The sequence below is a fragment of the Micrasema longulum genome, unplaced genomic scaffold, assembly GCF_059751315.1.
Source record: "Micrasema longulum isolate JH-2025_06_02 unplaced genomic scaffold, ASM5975131v1 h1tg001268l, whole genome shotgun sequence".
NCBI lineage: Eukaryota > Metazoa > Arthropoda > Insecta > Trichoptera > Brachycentridae > Micrasema > Micrasema longulum.
In genome coordinates this window covers 88,146-107,605 of record NW_028278455.1, presented here as the reverse complement: position 1 = coordinate 107,605, position 19,460 = coordinate 88,146, and the positions used below count along the sequence as shown (strand labels likewise).

Below are 19,460 nucleotides of genomic sequence, written 5' to 3'. Positions count from 1 at the left end.
CGTAATCATGCACTTGGATATTTATTATTTCATTTATTATCATTTGATATATATGTTAATAACTGTAGGCAGCTTATTATAATTTCTTTTTTTAAAATGTTTTATTAATTTGTGTTTACATATTTATAATTATTGAAAGGTATTATGTAATGTTTTTTTTGTTTATATAAATATTGATGTGTTTATATTGATATATTTTACAGTTTTTGAACCTAAAACTAAATAAATAAATAATCATATTCCCATAGATTTTTGTCGTGGAATCAAAACACAATATATTTTTGATTTCAGAGTCAGGAGTTGAATCCAAATCGAAGTCCAAAGGGATATTCTCTGGAAAGCCAATGGACAGAATAAAGAATGATTTGTTAGATGATACCTCAAGTAGTGCAAGAGAGTCCTCTCCCAAACTCAACGGGAGAGATAAGAAAGGAAAACATGAAAATAAAAATAAAAAAGTTGACAGTGATGAGGTTTGTACAATTGATACTTAAAATACTTCAAAAGAGATCAATACGTCTGAAGTGTAATATTTGAGCCAGTGAAAATACTTTTTTTTTCTTTATCAAGTTTCTGTGCAAAATAAATACTGTAGAATATTTTAAGTGAATATTATAAAATCTTTGTGGTTTATATTCTATTCATTTTAAAAATATTTTGTGTTTAATATGATACAATATTATTATCTAAATTTTAGCTTGCCATAAGCGTGAGAACACTGTATTTGCCGCAAATCAAAATATTAATCGATATTATAAGTACCATATTATTTTCAGGAAAAAGATTTAAAAACAGAAAAAGATCAAGATAGTGACTCAAGCGCAAGTGAAAAAATCAAGTAAGTTAATACTGAAATTGTGTAATTTTTTATTTTTATTTGTTTATTTTTCCATACATATATTATTTACATAGAAATATAATTACAAAAATACACTTTAGAAAAATACATCTTAAAATTAAGTTTTAACATAAATTGGGAAAAATGCCCACAAAGACTTCAGCGTCTGAGCGTGGGCCATTCTTTTTTTAATTATTTAATAATGTTTTGGTTAAGTTAATAAGAAACTTGTCCTAATTTACTGGAGAAACATTTTGCAATAAAATTGGTAAAATTTTGTTATATTTTACATCTGCTAAATACTTATACATACTATCTTGAAGCTAAATAAATATGCACATTTTATTATTATAATTAACTCCATGTTTAGTATCAAATCATGCCAAACAGTATATAATATAACCGTATGCATATTTTTTTTTAAATGTGAAATATGGTAAAATGGAATCAAATTCCATTTTTGTCGATTTAGTAAACAGTCTAGTTCCATCAATGTATTGCCTTGTTACAAAATATGCATAATTAAACAGGCCTTAGTACTAAATTTTAAAAACAAGCATTTTTTTTTTTATAAAAGAGAAATACTTGAGTTTTTATTATAAACTCAAATATTTAAATTTTCAGACCATTTCCATTTCCAAAAGTCAAAAATAACTTGTGCTGGAAAAATGGAAATCAAGTTGTAGTAGAGTGGGATTCGAACCTCGGATCTTTGACCCATGAGTCCACAATACTACCACGGGACCACAACCTGGCATTGCACATTATTTTCCTATAAAATTGTTAGTATTTAAGCATATTGGTGGTTTAAAAACCAAATTGAATTGTAGACTTCATAGTTTGAGACCAAAACTAACAATCTGTGACGAGTCTGTGTTTTGTTAGATTAAGTATAGGAGAAAAATTTTCTTGACATGGAAACAACTGTTATTTTTCTGAATGTTTTAGATCAAAATCTGGCAGTGTGATAGAATTAGATACAGACTCTGATAATAACTCGCGGCGAAAACCTAAAAAAGAAAAAAAGTCGGCTCAAAATGGGAAGAACTCCAACAGTGAAGATGACGCTGCCGAGGATAATGAGGAGGAGAAAGGCGACGACTCAGAGTCGGACGATTCTGAAATATTTGTTCCTTCGAGAAGAAAGAGAAAGCCGAAAGCCAAGTCTTCTGGTGAATCCAGTGATGATTCTAAGACTGGGAAAAGGTAACGCAAGTTTTTTCATCAAGTTCATATTCTTTACATGGGATTTCCCAGTAAGGAACACATTGTAAACTCAAGCCCTTATTATACAAATCAATAAACTCTGAAAATGTTTAATCATAAATACACAAATTGGTTGTAATCTTGTATGCAAATGTTTCATTTTAAAAAACATTCTAATTTCACGCAGATTCTGGGCGCGCATATAAATATTTTTATATTAGATATTCATAAACAAACAATGTGCATTATGTATTATTATTTATTTAACGATTGTAGTCAGCATTACTTTATGGGTTATTTACCCATTACATAATGTAGACTGAATTATAAGCAAGCAGCCTTCGCTTGAGCACCTAGATCAGTACACACTTACTTTGTTTTTACTTTCTTTGAAAAGTCATCAAGGCAATTTTTGAATTGTTTGCCTTAGTTCTATGGACTGCTATGTTTAGTTCTGAAACCACTCTGCTGGGGAGAATTTTTTTCTTGGGGTTGAGGTTAAATTGGAGATGAGTCATATATTTTGTTTTGTGTTTTTTTTGTAGTAAGAAAAAGATGCGCCGAATAAAGAAAATATCAGGCGATGAGAGTTCGGGGGGGTCCGATGATGGTTCTGGCAGTGATGGGGACAACACTAAGAAGGGGCGCAAGAACATCCGAGCCCTGAAGAAGTCCAGCAACCTGGACTCTGCCACGAGGATAGCTGCACGCAAGGAGAAGGAGAGAGTGGCTAGGATCGCCGAAAGGCAAAAACTGGTAAACATTTATTATTGTAAATAAATATGATTTCAAATATTTCCTAAAATGAAATATTAAAATAAAAAATATTGTTGGATGGCCACAAAACATACTCCAATTTCACTAGATCTAAAGTAAAAGTAATAATTACAACAAAGTACTAAAAATGGGTTGTTTGGTCGTGAGTTACCTCCAGCCGATGGTCAAATTTTATACTGGTTGGTTAAAAAAATAATCCACCAATATTGGATGGTATGAGTATGAAGTATTAGTTAAAAAGATGGCGGCTTGCTAACGTCTGTTCGCTATTATCTCAGAGTGACAATTCGCTAGAGAAGCCCTTTAGCTCTATTGCATAAAACAAAAGTTTCCAAATTTTGGTTTGGTTTTTATTTTAACAACAAACGTGTTACGGACGGTTTCAGTTTGCACTTGCGATTCTGAACACGATTACCACTGGCCTGTTGTATTGCTGTAATCTGTAGCTAACTTTGTAGTTAATAATCATAGAATGGTTTTTCTCCATATGGGCGACTCTAGCCAATGGCGTGTTATTACTCTAAAGCTTTTATACTATGTTTAATTGTGTGTTTTGACTTTTGACAGTACAACGCAATGCGTGGCGTGGTACATGTACATTTTGATAAAATTAAATCACATAAGTTCGGTGCCATATGCGTGTTTTTTTCTAATATAAATAATCAATTAAAAATATGTTTCATAATTAAATTTACATCAATGGATCATGATTAAATTCAGTAATTAACTTTTTTTTCTAGTACAATGAAAGTTTGTTTGACGAGTCTTGCAAACCGGATGAAGTCATCAAACTAGATAAAGTCATCTTGGACTTCGATCCGGAGACGAAGGAACCATCCATCAGTGTTGACAAGGGACTTGTCGAAAAACTTAAACCGCATCAGGTAACATTCATTTACTTACATACAGAACTAATAAATAATATCGAGCCATGATCGCCAACACATTGTAACCGACAAAAACAGTATTTTACAGGAGAACTCTCTTAATTTACAAGGAATACACTTTGAGAATCAAACTCTGTTTTGACTATTAATTTTATTTATATCACTAAAAATAATATGCCTAACAAAACTTGCTTCTCAAAGTATATTCCTTAATAATTAAGATGAAAAACTATTCTCCAGCGAAATATTGCTCCTGTCGGTTACAATGTTTTGGCAATCATGGCTCAATATAATATATCTATCATTAAATTCATTAGACAGAAAATCTTAACCACTCGATGGTGCTGTCTTAAAAGTCAAATTTTACCCCGCCTTCAATGTCAAATTAAAATTGGCTTATTTCTCGATATAAAGTAGCCACTTCAAAAAGATTTAAAATCATAATAAAAGTAAAAGGTGCTCACCTAAATATGTTTTTTGTCATTTTCAGTGCGTAAAAGAGTGTACCGCGAGGTACGGGTGCCCTGGATAGCTAACAAAGTCTTGAGTATATAGGGTTGATAGTGTATTTTCATAATCGCTCAGAAGAATTTATCTTCAGTTATACCATCATAGTAAAGTTATAGCTTCCTTCAATATCTTTGGATTGTAATCGCCCTCCTGGTTAGAATTAAGAACATTTTGAATGTTTTCTTTAATAATAAAAAATATATTACGAACCGAAAAGCTTCTAACTACGCATTACTTGTTATCATTCTATTTCCTAATAATTAACTGAATGTACGTGTATGCAAATCTGGTTCTACATCATACAACCAACAGTGACAAACTCTGGCTTTATAATTTCTGCCTGACGATGCTATAATATTTCAGATAAGATATTTTTAATATCGCTTTTATTATTATGTACCTATTAATCCTTAGTCTCTGTGTCCGGGCGGATTAAGAATACAGTTCTGTGTGTGAGATAGAACAAGAATCCTGGACGAGTACTTTTGACTAGATGGCTACTCGAAGGGAATCTAGTAGATATAAGTCCACCTCGTAGTGTAGTGGTTGGTGCATTTGCCTTTCACGCTTCCCGCGTTCAATTCCCGGGAAGATCGATGTGAAATATTTGTTTTTAAATGTAGTTTTATACCAAAGTATTTCATTGTCCTTGGACTGGCACCTGAAGCGTAAGACTGATCACCGTACTTTCTTGATCAAATTTAAATATAAAGGTAAAATGTTTGATATTTTATGAATTATTAATTATTTACATCTGTAATTTTTCAGGCGAACGGAATAAAGTTTATGTGGGATGCTTGCTTTGAAAGTGAAAAACAAATCAAAGAAACAAAAGGGTCCGGCTGTATTCTGGCTCATTGTATGGGTCTTGGTAAAACACTTCAGGTTTGTAATTATTTATTTTAAATTGACTATTTATAAAATGTTGGAGTAAATGTGATGAGAAAACAGGCCGATATGAATCATCTCAGTCTGACCTCTGTTGGTTCGGTAGAGCTCCACGTTCCCGATAAAAGCAGTAGTCGATGTTTTGGTGTGTTTATTATGACTAAAGCGATATTTCTGATTTACTCGTAATTTTTTATATTAATTAATATTAATTTGTAATTTTTTATATTAATTGATATTAATTTGTAATTTTTTATATTAATTTGTAATTTTTATATTAATTTGTAATTTTTTTTAGTATTAATTTGTAATTTTTCATATTAATTAATGTTGATTTTTTAATTAAACAAATAAGGTAAGTAAGGTCAATTTTTCTTTTATGTCTTAAAATGTAAATATACTATAAACAAGAGAAACATAATATACATATAACAATTAAATCACTAATATGTATAGAGTTTGATAAATTTAATTACATATTTATTTATTATTTTTGACAAATATTAAGTGACTTACTTGAAAACCTACAAATGTCTACCAATTATGCTATTATTTTTTTATTGTTTCTTTATTTACTTTGCAATTATTGGTTGGATACGCAGATATAATTTATTTGTAAGGAATAATATTAATTAAATATATACCTAATATTTGTGGCGCTCTGCCATCATTTAGATTAAATTTATTAAAAATAATTGATTTAATTTGTTATTTATTACATAACAAATATAGTTTTTGAACACCAATAAAGCTCGGTGGTTTTTTTTAAAGTTTTGTTAACAGGCTATCAAACTAAGTAAAAAAAAAGGTAAATTTTTATATATCTCTGATATATATTTTAAAGTTTTGCAATTTTGAAAATTCCCACTGAAACTTCGAAATTACACTGCCGATGACTTCACGAGTTCTGATCGGTGAATGATCAAAACGCACATCTGAACGGTGAAACATGATTGACAAGAAACAAAGTAAACATCGGTTTAACTGACATTTATTGTACGAAGCGCTGACTTGCAGGCATTCTAAAACACCGTTTGACATAATCGGATTGGTTTGTAAGAACGAAATTTTGTTTTTGTTTCTGACATTCAAAAGTTGAACCCTGTACAATTGTAATTTGCACCTCAAATACGCTAAATGTTGCGAATTGCAATTATGATCATCTGTGGTTGCCACAACAATGCTATAATTTATTGTCTATTGCAAACACGTGGTCACAAAAACCTGTGACGTTGCAAAGCAGTTAATTTTTATTTAAAAAATCATGCGTTTTTGAGAAACTTAGCTGTACAATTGAACGTAGTTATGCAGAAAACAGTCAGCCATAGAAAAGTGAATCTGAGATATAGCACTTTTGTGAAAAGAGTAAATAATCAAATCTACACAACAGTTGGAATGTTTTTGACTTTAACAAATGAAAAACAATGAATACGCTAGTTTTTTTTACATTACAAATAAGAATCTAATTATGTATTTGACCAGTTTTAATAATTTTTAAAATACAGTATGATTTTTCTAGTGCTGTGGGTGTTTTCTGGAAATTGAGAAATGACGTTTTTGTGATCGACACCATTTTCAGAAGGTGATTAATACAGTTTTTTGTGTGACAGCGGTCTAACTGTTTTTAGCAAAACATAGGATTGACCTTACTGCACCCGACAACATAAATATCTCTTTTTTTTAAAATTGTGCACTGGCTGCTTTCTGCATAACTACGTTCAATTAATTTTTCCTCATGTAAGAAAACATTTTTTATATCCAATTTCCCATAGGACTGAACTTCCTCATTATGAATATGTATTATAGAGATATTAAATGTCTAACTTAACTATACCTCACGTACTATAACTTATATAAGATATATATATTTTATATCAATGTTTTTTTTCTTATATTGCTATGTTTGGTTTCTCTGAAGTAAAATAATGAATGATTTTTCTCTCTCAGGTGGTAACCCTCGTCCACACTCTGCTCACCCACAAAGAACAGACCAAGGTAGAGCGAGTGCTTGTGGTATGCCCCCTGAGCACCGTACTCAATTGGGTTAACGAGTTCAAGATGTGGCTGGAGCACGCACATTCGGAAGAGGAAATCAACATTTTCGAACTCTCCCGGTAGGTATACCACCGCCATCTTTAACTGGATTTGTGGTACAAACCCTACACCTGAAATCCCTTAGCATATTATTAGTGTTTGTAAAATATTCTCAAATTAAAATGGTGCTCATTTCAAACCTTATGGTGTACTCAAAAAATTATTGCTCTAAATTTATTGCAACAGAGAGGGAAAACATTTTTGAGAAGGAATATGGAAGTCTAGGTATTTACTAGCATTTCTAGGTCTTATAACCTATCTTTTTTTTTTACTATGTATATTTATTTAACATTTTGTAAATAAATTTAATTGTTCATTGGCGGGCTTATTGCAAAATGAAAATTTCTTCCAACCAATCGATAAAATGCAAGTGTTATTGATATCATTTAAGTTTCAAAGCGTTTTCGATATAAAATAAAATTAAAAAAAAAAAAAACTTAAGATACACAAAAAAGAATTGGCTGGTTTAAGTGCCCGCTTAACACACTCTGTAACATTCACCATTCTGCATATGTTTTAACATCAACATTTCCTCATCTCTTTCATCTGTTGACTTTAAAAAGAGCTAAAACCTTTATTGATGTGGGTGAGATTCATCTGGTTGAATTTTATACTTCTTTTTATACCAGTTGGTTTATTGCTATTTTTATTTCATTGGCTCTAAATCGTATTAGCTTAAAAGGATGTGAAATTCTGATGCTAATGTTTCGCATTTGCAATTATTTTGAAGACATCGAGCTACTGGAAAAGTTCAAAGATGTGCTACAAAAATCTCCAAATTACTCGAAAGGATGCCCAACCACGGTAAAGAGAAAAGCACTAGGACTTGCATCATTGGAAGAACGACAGAAGCGAGGGGACTTGATAGAAACTTATAAGATACTAAATGATTGCGATGATTGACCCCTGCACGAGATGTATCAATTGAATCCCAGCAACAATTTACGGGGTCATAGATAGAAGCTCTATCGTCCTCAATCCCATAAAAATTTCCTTTCCAAAGGATTGTTTTAGACTGGAATAAATTGCTAAGCCTAGTTGTCCTTTACATTTCAGTCAAACAGTTCCAAAACCATTTGAATGCTTTTTTGAAGAAAGAAGAACGCAGACAAAAAGCAATACACGAGATATAGGTGTACCAACAAAGGCTGACTGCTTATATCAAATAATAATATTTTAAGAATGTATATTGAACTAATACCGCAATAATATCCTGGCTCTGAAAAAATGTCTGCCTTACAGTTTACATTTTTAAAGTTAACAAATATGATTTTTGTGAAATAAAAGAACCTTCATTGATACCAAATTATTTCCCCTACACACTAGTAAACTTATGCTATTATTTGTGTCCAAATAGTTTATTTAGTTTATTTTTAGATTTAAACAAAACTATGAGCGCTCGTTTCAACTGAAAGAATGGCTGGAGTATGGAGGAGTTTGCATACTGGGATACGATATGTTCCGGAACCTTTCCGCCGACAACGCCAAGAAGTACAGAAAGGCGCAGCTCAACACCTTCCAGAAGGCTCTCGTGGATCCCGGCCCTCACCTAGTTGTGTGTGATGAAGGACACTTGCTCAAGAATGAGAAGACGAGCATATCCCAATCCATGAACCGCATCAAATCCTTGAGACGTATCGTACTAACAGGAACTCCTTTACAGAATAACTTAAAAGAATGTGAGTATATTTTTGTTAAATGTATTTTTTAAAGGGATAACCTTCTCTTTGAAAAATCTCTTTGTTTTTTTTTTCTTGCAACTGGCGGAAATGGAATGAGTGATGCCAGTTTCACAGTTGGCCATATAACCAACTGCCCCACAGCTTCTATCGTGTGAAAAGGAAATCGAGTGAAGATATTAATGATGGACGCTGTAATGCGATCCGAATGTCAGAAAAGAGTGGAAACTACCATTTTGTCGGTTAATTTTATTTGTTGTCAATGTCCTGTCGGATACCGGTTTCTATGAAAATAGTAGTTAAGCGATTAAAGCCCTGTAATTTTTGGTTTGCAGATTATTGCATGGTGCAGTTTGTAAAGCCGGACTTATTGGGAAAGTATAATGAATATCTCAATAGGTTTGTTAACCCCATCACTAACGGACAATACACCAACTCTACAGAACACGACATCCGCATTATGAAGAGACGCTCTCATGTACTACATAAAATGTTGGATGGAGCTGTACAGGTTATCACATTTTGTATTTTTTAAATTTAATTTATTTATATGTACTATATTTACCCATTAAGACGGTATTAAAAAAAAATCATGACATGGCTTATTTCTAAATGAAATATTTAGATGAAATTGAGATCAAATATTTTTTTTAAATTATGCAACGAAATCGCAAATTTGTTTTTATATTTATAAATTAATAAAAGTTGCTAGGAATGTGTGACTCGTAGTTTATACATTTGGATTGGGTTACACACTAAGGCCGGGTATTTTGACCATTTGTGATAGTAAAAAATCGCATTAATAGTAATAATTTAAAAAACAGTTTTTTTCTATAAAAAAGGGATTAGTTTTTAAAATTTTGATAGTCTTAGGGCCGGTTTTATAAACATCCGTTCATTAACTTGATACCATTTTTAACTAATATTCGGCCGATTATTGTGTTTTATAAACGTTTGTAGCGTTACGAGCCGTCAAATCTATGGTTAAATGGTTATTGGCCGATTGTGACCAGTTAATGTATTACGATCCGTTACCTTCAGTGCCACTGCCGTATTTGACATGACAGTTGTTTTATCACATTGTTATTTGATCAAATCTCCGCCCAATTGACATGCAGATAGTCATTATTTTGGGATTTAGTTGAATTACCAGTTTTGTATGTTTTTTACTCTGCGTGGTGGTATAAAATCAATATTAGTCTGATGGATAAATATATTCAGCAGTAAATTTTTATAAATTTTAAACATGGTTTATTGATATAAATGTATAGTAAAATAACAGATAATAGTAAAAACTATCCATCATACCTGCTCGCTTTTAATAATTTTAATTTTAATTCATAGTACTCTCAATTCATAGTTCTTTTTTGTGTAAAAACTTCGTTCAAAATTGTCGAGTATTTGCATTTGATGTATTTTTTCATTCAATGCGAATGCGCACAGTTCGCATTTGACAGAAAGAGCTTAGATAAAAAGTTTTTCCATAGACAATTGACCAAAAAATTCAATTTCTATGAAAATTCTTACCGGCGACCGTCCGTTATCAAAGATGGTTTATAGAACACAAAACCGTCGGTTATCGTAACGAACGGCCAACGCATTGTTACACTTACGGAAGTTTGATTAGATGTTTATAAAACCGGCCCTTAGAGTCAGATTCATTATTCTTTTGCAATGGGTTTAAAAAAATGTTTACCAAATTGGTGTATAAGGATTAATGTAATTGATGTAATCACTGGGATAATCTCGCACTGAGATAATGGCACAAGTCTAAAAGAGTTTTTTTTTTTAGTTAGGTATATAAAAATGTTCCTTGAATGTATCATATTTCCTATCCGCATAACTCTTAAAAATATTTATGTTTTAAATTCAAAATAAAAAAAAGTATATTGTTAAGTGTCCTTGGCACCGGTAACCCTAGTGAGGTCACATTATTTTTATATTTAGTAATAAAAACTGTACTATAAAATATTAATCAAGTTGTGGTAGAGTAGATATCGGACCTCTTTCGGAACTTTTGATTTAGTGTCAGTAACACTACCACAAGACCACAGCCTCTAATTTTAAATTTGTAGTTCCAAAAATTGATTGTTGTTTTAATATTTTTTTAATATTTACAGAGACGAGATTACGCTGTGCTAGCTCCATTTCTCCCCCCTAAACATGAATACGTGTTATTTATCTCATTAACAGATATACAAGTTAAACTCTATGCACATTACCTGGAAAACTACTCAAGAAGGTAAATATTTCATTCATAATACTTAAACTTATCAAATCTCCCAATGGTAGTCTTCTTTTTCAACAGGATATGAATTGTTTTAATGAATAGTGCGACATCAATTGACAAACGCAAAATAGTATCTATCTCGCGACGAAAAAATCCTGTACAATTCAACTACAAACTAAAAAATATTTAAAACATTAACTTTGTGGTCAAATATTTTACTAAATGTTATTAAATATTTGTATATAACCACTTACCGACTTTTAAATGTCTACCGGTTTCGAGACATACTAAAAATAACTAAAAAAGTACTAAACATATTCCCCTTTCAGTGGTTTTGGCATTAATTTAGATAGTAAACTCTCCTATCGTGAACACATTGATAATATTGTAAACAAATCTTTCATACTTCTTGGTTTTATCAATAGAATGACGACGGACTTTCTAAAATATTAATACCATCATACTCGTAACTGCTCACTAGTTCGACCCCATCTAGAATATGATTCTCCAATTTGGTCTCCATTCTATAGGACTCATATTGAGTCTATCCAACACCATTTTCTAAGAAAAGTGACATGGTTGATCGGATTGCAAAGGGGTAATTATTCCTATTTTGAAATAGAGCAATCTCTTAATCTGTCTTCATTGGAGAAACGTAGAACTGAGATGGACCTTATATACGGCGGCCTCCGTGGTGTAGTGGTCAAGACGCTTGACTCACGCACGGAAGGTTCCGGGTTCGATTCCCGGTGAGAACACAAAAATTAATAATGGAATTTTGCTCAAGCCTGGGTGCTCTGTGATGTAATTCACCACTGTAATTAGGCCTCCTGGCCTGTTGTGGTGCAAAAAAAAATAATGAAAAAATTCCTTTTTTAAAATACTTAATGCTATAAGTGATGTCCCATCTCTGTTGCAATCAATTTCTTTTCATGTTCACAACCATACCACCAGGAGTCAAAATCTGCTATTTATTAAATCTTCTAAGAGCAACTTTTGTTTTTATGCCCCAATGTCCAGAATGTGTAGATTAGTCAATTTGGAATTCTTTGGGATAGATCTTCCGGCTTTTCGTAGATCTCTTCGCCACTAACACAGTTTGGGATGAAGATGAATTGGCATGGTTTAGCTCGAGGTCTTATATGTTTATCGTGTTTATGAATATATTGTAAACCATTTTTTTATTGCACTTGTTGGTCTTTGCTACATAGTGTTATGTTCTTTTTGTTCAGTTTCTTGGATATATATATATATATACATACATATTTCTTTGTGTAACTGTTGTAATTGGCTTAGGCCGTATATATATTTTTAAAATATTTTTATTTGTTGTACTATTTACCCTTTTCACACGTTTTTAGTATTTGTAGACTTTTGGTTTAACTGTTAGTATTAATTTATTTTTAAATATCGTATTTTTCTCCTTCCATGTAAAAGGCACAAAGTGCCATTTATTTCAGTCAAATTTGATTTAAAAATTATTAGTACATACTAGAAGCTCCGACTTAATGATTTTTCATGTCAAATTAATAATGTTACCATGTATTTGTTTTTTGTAAAATCACTAATAATAATTTAATATTTTCAGAGTTTTAAAATTAGATAAAAATGAAAAAAAATAATTCAGTAAGCTGTCAGTCTATGGTTAATAACAAAATTTGAGTTTTAAATATCAGTCACTTACTAAAATTCTTTAATTACTTTAATGTCTTTCACTCCAATATCTACCCCATATTATACTTCCAATGTATTTTATTAACATATTATTACAACAGAGATGGAGAATATTTTAGGGAAGGGTATATGTAAGTCTAGGCATTTACAGGGCTTATGACATGTCATTGGCTTATTTAAGTGGCCACTACATACTGTGTAACGTTTACCATTCTGTCTATTTTTTAACATTCATATTTCTTCTGTGCTTCTTCAAGAGCTAAAACCTTAATTTATGCGGGTGAGATACATCTGACTGAATTATTTCACCTTCAAACTAGGTAGCGCCTGAAAATATTTTGGGGAAAAAAAAATATCCCGAAATTATTTTTTTTAGGCATCGCCTAGTAAATAGGTAAAATAGTTCAGTCAGATGAATCTCACCCGCATTAATAAAGGCTTCAGAAATATCAGTTTAAAATTGTACAACGAGTTTTGACTTGTATTTTTCTCCTCATTGCTAATCTTTTTTTATCTTTAATTTGGTATGTATGGCATTGTTGGTACTAGTAAAATATACTAAAGAATATTCTTTATTTCAGGCCAAATCCTGATCGTAAGACAACCCCTTCATTATTCGCCGATTTCCAATCTCTTCAAAGAATCTGGACCCATCCACTGGTACTCAAGGCTAATTCTGAGAGATATGAGCTCATGCAACAAAAAAAGGTCCGTATTTATATTATTTATAAATAACCTTTCCTCCTTAACAGCAAATAAAGAAGATAACATCACTGTATGTATATTTTTTACTACATGCAAAATGAAACATAGTAAAAATATGGATACACATAGTTTACAAATCAGACAAGAAACAAAGAAAACTTGCCTTTAAAATTTAGTTTTGAAACCCAAAAAAAAATGGGTGCACCACGCGTACACACTGTCACAGTTACCAGCCGACTAGTGGTGATGTGTTTGCCCTAGGAGACCTTTTTACTATGAGCAAGATTAATATTAAAAATATATTTTTTATTTCAGAGAGATAAAGAAGAAGACGATGATTCGGAAGGTTCTTTGGCCGACTTTATTGACGATGAAGAGGAAACTACCACACCACAGGTTAGACTACTTCAGATTCAAATATTATTTTACTGGCAATCTTAAAACTACCACTACACCGCGGCCTCCGTGGTGTAGTGGTCAAGACGCTTGACTCACACACGGAAGGTTCCGGGTTCGATTCCCGGTGAGAACACAAAAATTAAAATGTGATTTTTCTCAAGCCTGGGTGCTCTGTGATGTAATTCACCACTGTAATTAGGCCTCCTGGCCTGTTGTGGTGCAAAAAAAAAAAAAAAATGTAAAATGTAAAAAAAAATCAACAGAGTTTTAGATTAAAATCCTTCGACATATATTAAATGTAACTAAGTTTCCACCAGCTCTTTACAAGCAAAAATTAATAGCCACATACCTATTATTATTTACTAAAAACTTTTATTGTTTTTATATTTTAGGATACTTCCTTGTCGGAGTCTGAAGATTCGGATAGTGATAACAAAAAAAGCAAAAATAAGAAAAAAGGCAAAAGTTCTAAAGTGAAGCATAAAAGAGTCACACGGGCTAATCCTGGTAAGGAATAAAAATGTTCTTTATCTCTAGTGTAATATCTATTACATAATGAATTGTGTAAAATATGTGAGAATTTCGACAGCTTTTTGGCCAATATAAATCTTTTTTAACGTTTATAAAATTACAGTTGTGGGATTAAAGTGATAATAAATTAATTATATCGTAATACATAGTTGAATATATTCCACATTTTTTTTATGTATTTGGGAACAATAGTAGGCACAGCATATAAGTTAGGAAAAAAATGAAGCATCAAAATGTAAATTATTATTTTATTACTGTACAAAAAATTAAAAATAACCCCAATTATCCGGATGAGTGGGTGCCAGACGTTATGGTAAATCTGGATAATTGGATTTATTTGTTATATTCGGGCTAATACAATACATTTTTTATATTCCACATTTTTTTTGTGGTTAAACATCTTTTTAAGTCTTAACTACCAAAAAGTTACATCATTAGATGCAGAGCCGGACCCACCATAGGTTCAGCTGGCACAAAGAACTAGGCACTTGCTTACAAGGGAGGGGAGAATAATATGTTCGTATTAATTTACAAATGTGTTTATTCCTATCCCTTTTTAGTAAGTGACAGGGCGTTAGCGCACTGATTACATGTTATCATAGCATACTAAATCTTTTGAAAATAATGTAATTGAACTGTTGTGGTCCGGTCCTATGGTAGTTTTGCGGACTCAGACCAGAAGTCCGAGGTTCGAATCCTGCTCTAACACAAATTGAAATATGTATTTGGGTTAATCGTAAGGACGCAAATATTTTTTTTCAAAATGTATTCTTGTTTTTATCAGTTAAAATGGAGGAGGATGACGAAGTAGTGGCCGTGGAGACGGAGCAGCAGCGCTCTGATAACCCCACGGAGTGGTGGATGTCCCTTTGTTCCGAGGAGGAACTGAACGACGTGCGCCACTCCAACAAGCTGCTGCTGCTCCTCGACATTCTCAAGATGTGCGATGCTATCGGCGACAAACTGTGAGTAACAACTATTTTTTTTAGTACACCAACTGCAGCGTATCTTAATCGTTTTTATTACATGAAGCAGAGCGGAGATAATGTAGTTATAACAAGTTCAGATGTGCCACTTGGAACAACGTTGCCGTTTTGAAATTTTGACATTTAGATATGTAATAATATATATACCTAAATGTCAAAAATATCGCTTGAAACAAAAAACAGCGGGAGATTCCAAACTTTCCTTTTTTATGCCTCATTGTTTAATCATTAGCAATCGTTAAAAATCAGTTATAAGTATTTGTTTTTTAATTAAATTTTCTTTTTTTTTTTCTTTTCTTAATTGTTACTTTTACAACTGATTTTTAATTATTACTTCTCATTTAAGAACACATTTATATTATGAATGGATTGAAGCTTCTCTATCAATAATGATGTTGCATTTCGAAAATACTGAAATATACATTTTGGAAATTGATTACCAACATGTAAAATGTAATAAAAAAATAATATTTTAAATTGAATTCATCACATTTAACATCGAACTTTTAAAATCAAATTAAAATCGCCCTAACATAAATCATCAATTGTGTAGAGGCATTTAATAATAAATATTATTTATGTTCCTTTTCATTACGGATATAAATCCGAGATAAACGAAACAAAATAAAAAAGACCCTCTTTATGTAGTTTATTTACATAATATTTAAAAAACAAAACACTAACAAAGACGCTGTCATGGCGTCTCTTGTCAAGCAAAATACAAAAAAGTCTCATGTTAACATCATAATAATTTATAAATTATATAAATCTATATTTTAACTTGAAAGCATAACATATTCAGTTTGAAATAGACGCTTCAAAAGAAATACGGTATATTTTATCTTTTAAAAAGACATAACATGTTATTTTTTTACCAAAATGTCCATACTTATAGAAGTACACTGCCAAAATTTGAGTCACATTGTTAAACTCACTCAAAATTTCTCAGTGGACACAAGCACAAAAAACACGATGTATGAAAACACATAATGAGATCATTAAATTTTTAGACATTTCAATGACAAACTACTACTACTACCATTACGCCATTTCCTCGTAGGGGTAGGCAGAGAGAATAGACCGCCACACACGTCTATCCTGGCATACATTCCTACCTTCTTTCACATTCATGCATCTTATCATACATACCCTTCGGTTCCGTCTGCTTTTGACATGACCAGACTCAAGATTTTGGTTTATCTGATCATGCCACGTCTTCCTTGGTCGTCCTCGTCTCACGTTACCGTTCATTTTCGCCATATATATACTTGTTTTACCATTCTTGACAAATGCTTAAACAAATGACAAAACTGACGCAAAATTATGAAAGTTTGACACAGTTGTTTGGTCGTTGTCCTAGCAACAAAAAACAAAAGAAGTCGCCGTGACAGTTCTAATCCGAAAATTCTGGCGACGGCAGTGCCAGACGCGTTGCGCCAATTCGAAATGATAATGCGAATCTCTAAACCGCCTGAGTATATTGAGTGGCAAGGGTGTAACATGAAGGTAAGATGATCAATATTGTAGTGTAAAACACCTTTATAAATAAATATTTCATGTCAGCCATGACAGGCATTGAACCCTAGACCTCCTGCATGGTAGGCAAACGTCCTAACCATTTGACCACGATACTGACAATTATTCATTTAACAACTCGCATTATGTAAATATCTTAAAAGTATAAACATACATTTATTACCATCATTCCCCTATGCACTAATAGGGCTTATGACCAGTCATCGTCTAGTTTGAGTGATCATTTTCATCATCAACATTTTCTTTATCTTAATGTAGAACTTTAAGTAAATGAACTGAAATTGTTATTAATGTAACTTTCAAACTGTTGGAAACTTCCACATTCCTTTCCCCAATAAATTATTAACTTGCCGGGATGGAAGTATCAGTATCATTTAGTAGGTGTTATAACACATACTATCTGTATTAAAACTGATGTCAATTATCACAATGAATTAACATAAATAATGTTTAAATCTTCCATTTATTTTTCTAGATTGGTATTCTCACAATCCCTTTACTCCTTGGATCTAATTGAACAGTTTCTTGCTAAAATTGATGATGCCACGCAGAAGAGTGATACTGCTACTGAAGAACATTTGGGCGGCCATGTTGGTAAGTTACAAAATTTTTCATATTAGAAAATGATTTTTGGAAATTGCTCTAAGATATTGCATAATTATAATTGTATTATTATTGTTTTTCTTTTTTATTCGATTAGTTTAAGAGACTGCATAATTCAAATCGTTGTGAAGAAGCGAGGGAGTAAAATATGAGATCATGAGTTCACCTACGAATTGCAGATCAGGTTTAAGTGGAATTAAAATAAAACCCTTTTAGTTCCTAAAAATACAGATTTTATTAAAAGAAACTACATCAGTATAAAGTACTGACCATTTTATCAAGAAATAAATGAAAAGAGATATTTATAAAATTTGCAAATTGACCATCGAATACAGCGCATGACAAATATGATTACATATTATATTTACAAATTAAAATAACAAATTGAAATAACAAATTGTACCTTCTGGTTTGTAAATTATAAAATCCAATCTCATGAAATATGTGATTGTTTATTACATTTTGTAATATAAAGAGTACTAAATTTTAATTTGTTTCAACAGAAGGAAAATATTTTTGAGAAGAGAATATGGAAGTCTAGGTATTTACAGGGCTTATGACCTGTTATTGGCTAGTTTAAGTGGCCACTTTACACACTGTTTAACATACACCTGTGTTCTACCTGTGTTTAAACATCCATATTTCCTCATCTCTTCCATCTGTTGACAAGAAAAGAGCTAAAACCTTTATCATGTGGGTAAGATTCATCCAGCTGAACCAATTCACCTACTAGGCAATAGAATACGTGGGTAAGACCCTGTCACCGAGAGGATACGTGTCACTTGATCTGCATCACCAAACTGACAGTATCTTTTAAGTAGTTCAATTGAACGAATGTGTCTTTTGCTCATTCGGCTCATTTAGGTCATCATATCTCAGAATCATCGTATCATTTTTGTCTCCATAACTTTCATGTCTCTAGTTCGTTTCGTTCATTCGTTCGCTTGAGCCAAATGCGTACAAGCGGTGAATAAAACAAATAATTCCAAACCTTTGGCTGGTTTGTCAGCATGATTTTCTTTATAGATTTGATAATATTGATCTTTAGATATTATAATATCACAAACCTGTAGAAAACAGATAAATTATTTTATTTACAAAAAAACGTTATATTATATATTATCGAAAGTTATATTTCATGCTAGGTTTATTTATTTTTTATTTACTTTTATAACTAATTTTTAAAATCCTTTAGAGGGTTTACATTTTCAAAAGTTAGGTTTTTATATTTATAACGTGTGCAGTTATAATAAATATTATAAAATAAATTAAGGCAAATGAAAAAAAATATACACAAATAAAAATTTAAAAAAAAACAATAATCGGCCTCTAGCACAAAATGGATAACTGACCTAATAAGTTTTTCCACAATAAAGTTGTCATTTTTTACATTGTTTCATTTGTAATTATTTTTTAATGTTATATGGTTGGACTGTTATTCTGAAATTGATATATTTTAATCACTATTTATTTTACGTTACTTTGTATTTTTAAAATATTAATTATTATGACTTAACACGGGCACAGCCTAAAAAGATATTTTTAGGTTAGTGAATATGAATGTTTTTATAATGAATTAATAAATAAATAAATAAATTTAATTGTTTCTGTAATTGTTTATACTGAACAGAAAAATATATAATCTAATAAACTCGAGTGAACAAACTAACCTCTTGTTCACATTAGAGGGCATTAATGAAATACGAATACCTAATGTTTTCACCTCAATGTAAATAATAATTCATAAAATAGCATTTTTATCCTGATATTTCATAATAGTGTCAATTAAATAAATTTCAAGTGCATGCGCAGGAGATAAAGGAGAACAATGAACAAAGCAGCCAGTCTAGGCATTTAGGTACCTACTATAGATACTGAGTGAATAATTGTGTGCTACAAATGAGTGTGTGTGGCACA

The 19,460-nt window shown here is 31.5% G+C and overlaps 1 protein-coding gene across 3 annotated transcripts in view; it reads left to right on the top strand.

Moving 5' to 3' along the window:
- The window catches only part of LOC148276132 (chromatin remodeler ATRX homolog), a 40,501-nt gene that overhangs the window by 8,464 nt on the left and 12,577 nt on the right, over window positions 1-19,460 (top strand). For all 3 annotated transcript variants that reach the window (XM_088234694.1, XM_088234693.1, XM_088234692.1), the window contains exons 4-18: window positions 292-473; window positions 777-838; window positions 1,787-2,044; window positions 2,590-2,800; window positions 3,562-3,705; window positions 4,987-5,103; window positions 7,054-7,220; window positions 8,578-8,879; window positions 9,215-9,390; window positions 11,000-11,121; window positions 13,365-13,491; window positions 13,804-13,884; window positions 14,280-14,394; window positions 15,203-15,383; window positions 17,416-17,534. In XM_088234694.1, the coding sequence (XP_088090820.1) occupies window positions 292-473; window positions 777-838; window positions 1,787-2,044; window positions 2,590-2,800; window positions 3,562-3,705; window positions 4,987-5,103; window positions 7,054-7,220; window positions 8,578-8,879; window positions 9,215-9,390; window positions 11,000-11,121; window positions 13,365-13,491; window positions 13,804-13,884; window positions 14,280-14,394; window positions 15,203-15,383; window positions 17,416-17,534 (2,364 nt within the window). The remainder of the gene's footprint in view (window positions 1-291; window positions 474-776; window positions 839-1,786; window positions 2,045-2,589; window positions 2,801-3,561; window positions 3,706-4,986; window positions 5,104-7,053; window positions 7,221-8,577; window positions 8,880-9,214; window positions 9,391-10,999; window positions 11,122-13,364; window positions 13,492-13,803; window positions 13,885-14,279; window positions 14,395-15,202; window positions 15,384-17,415; window positions 17,535-19,460) is intronic.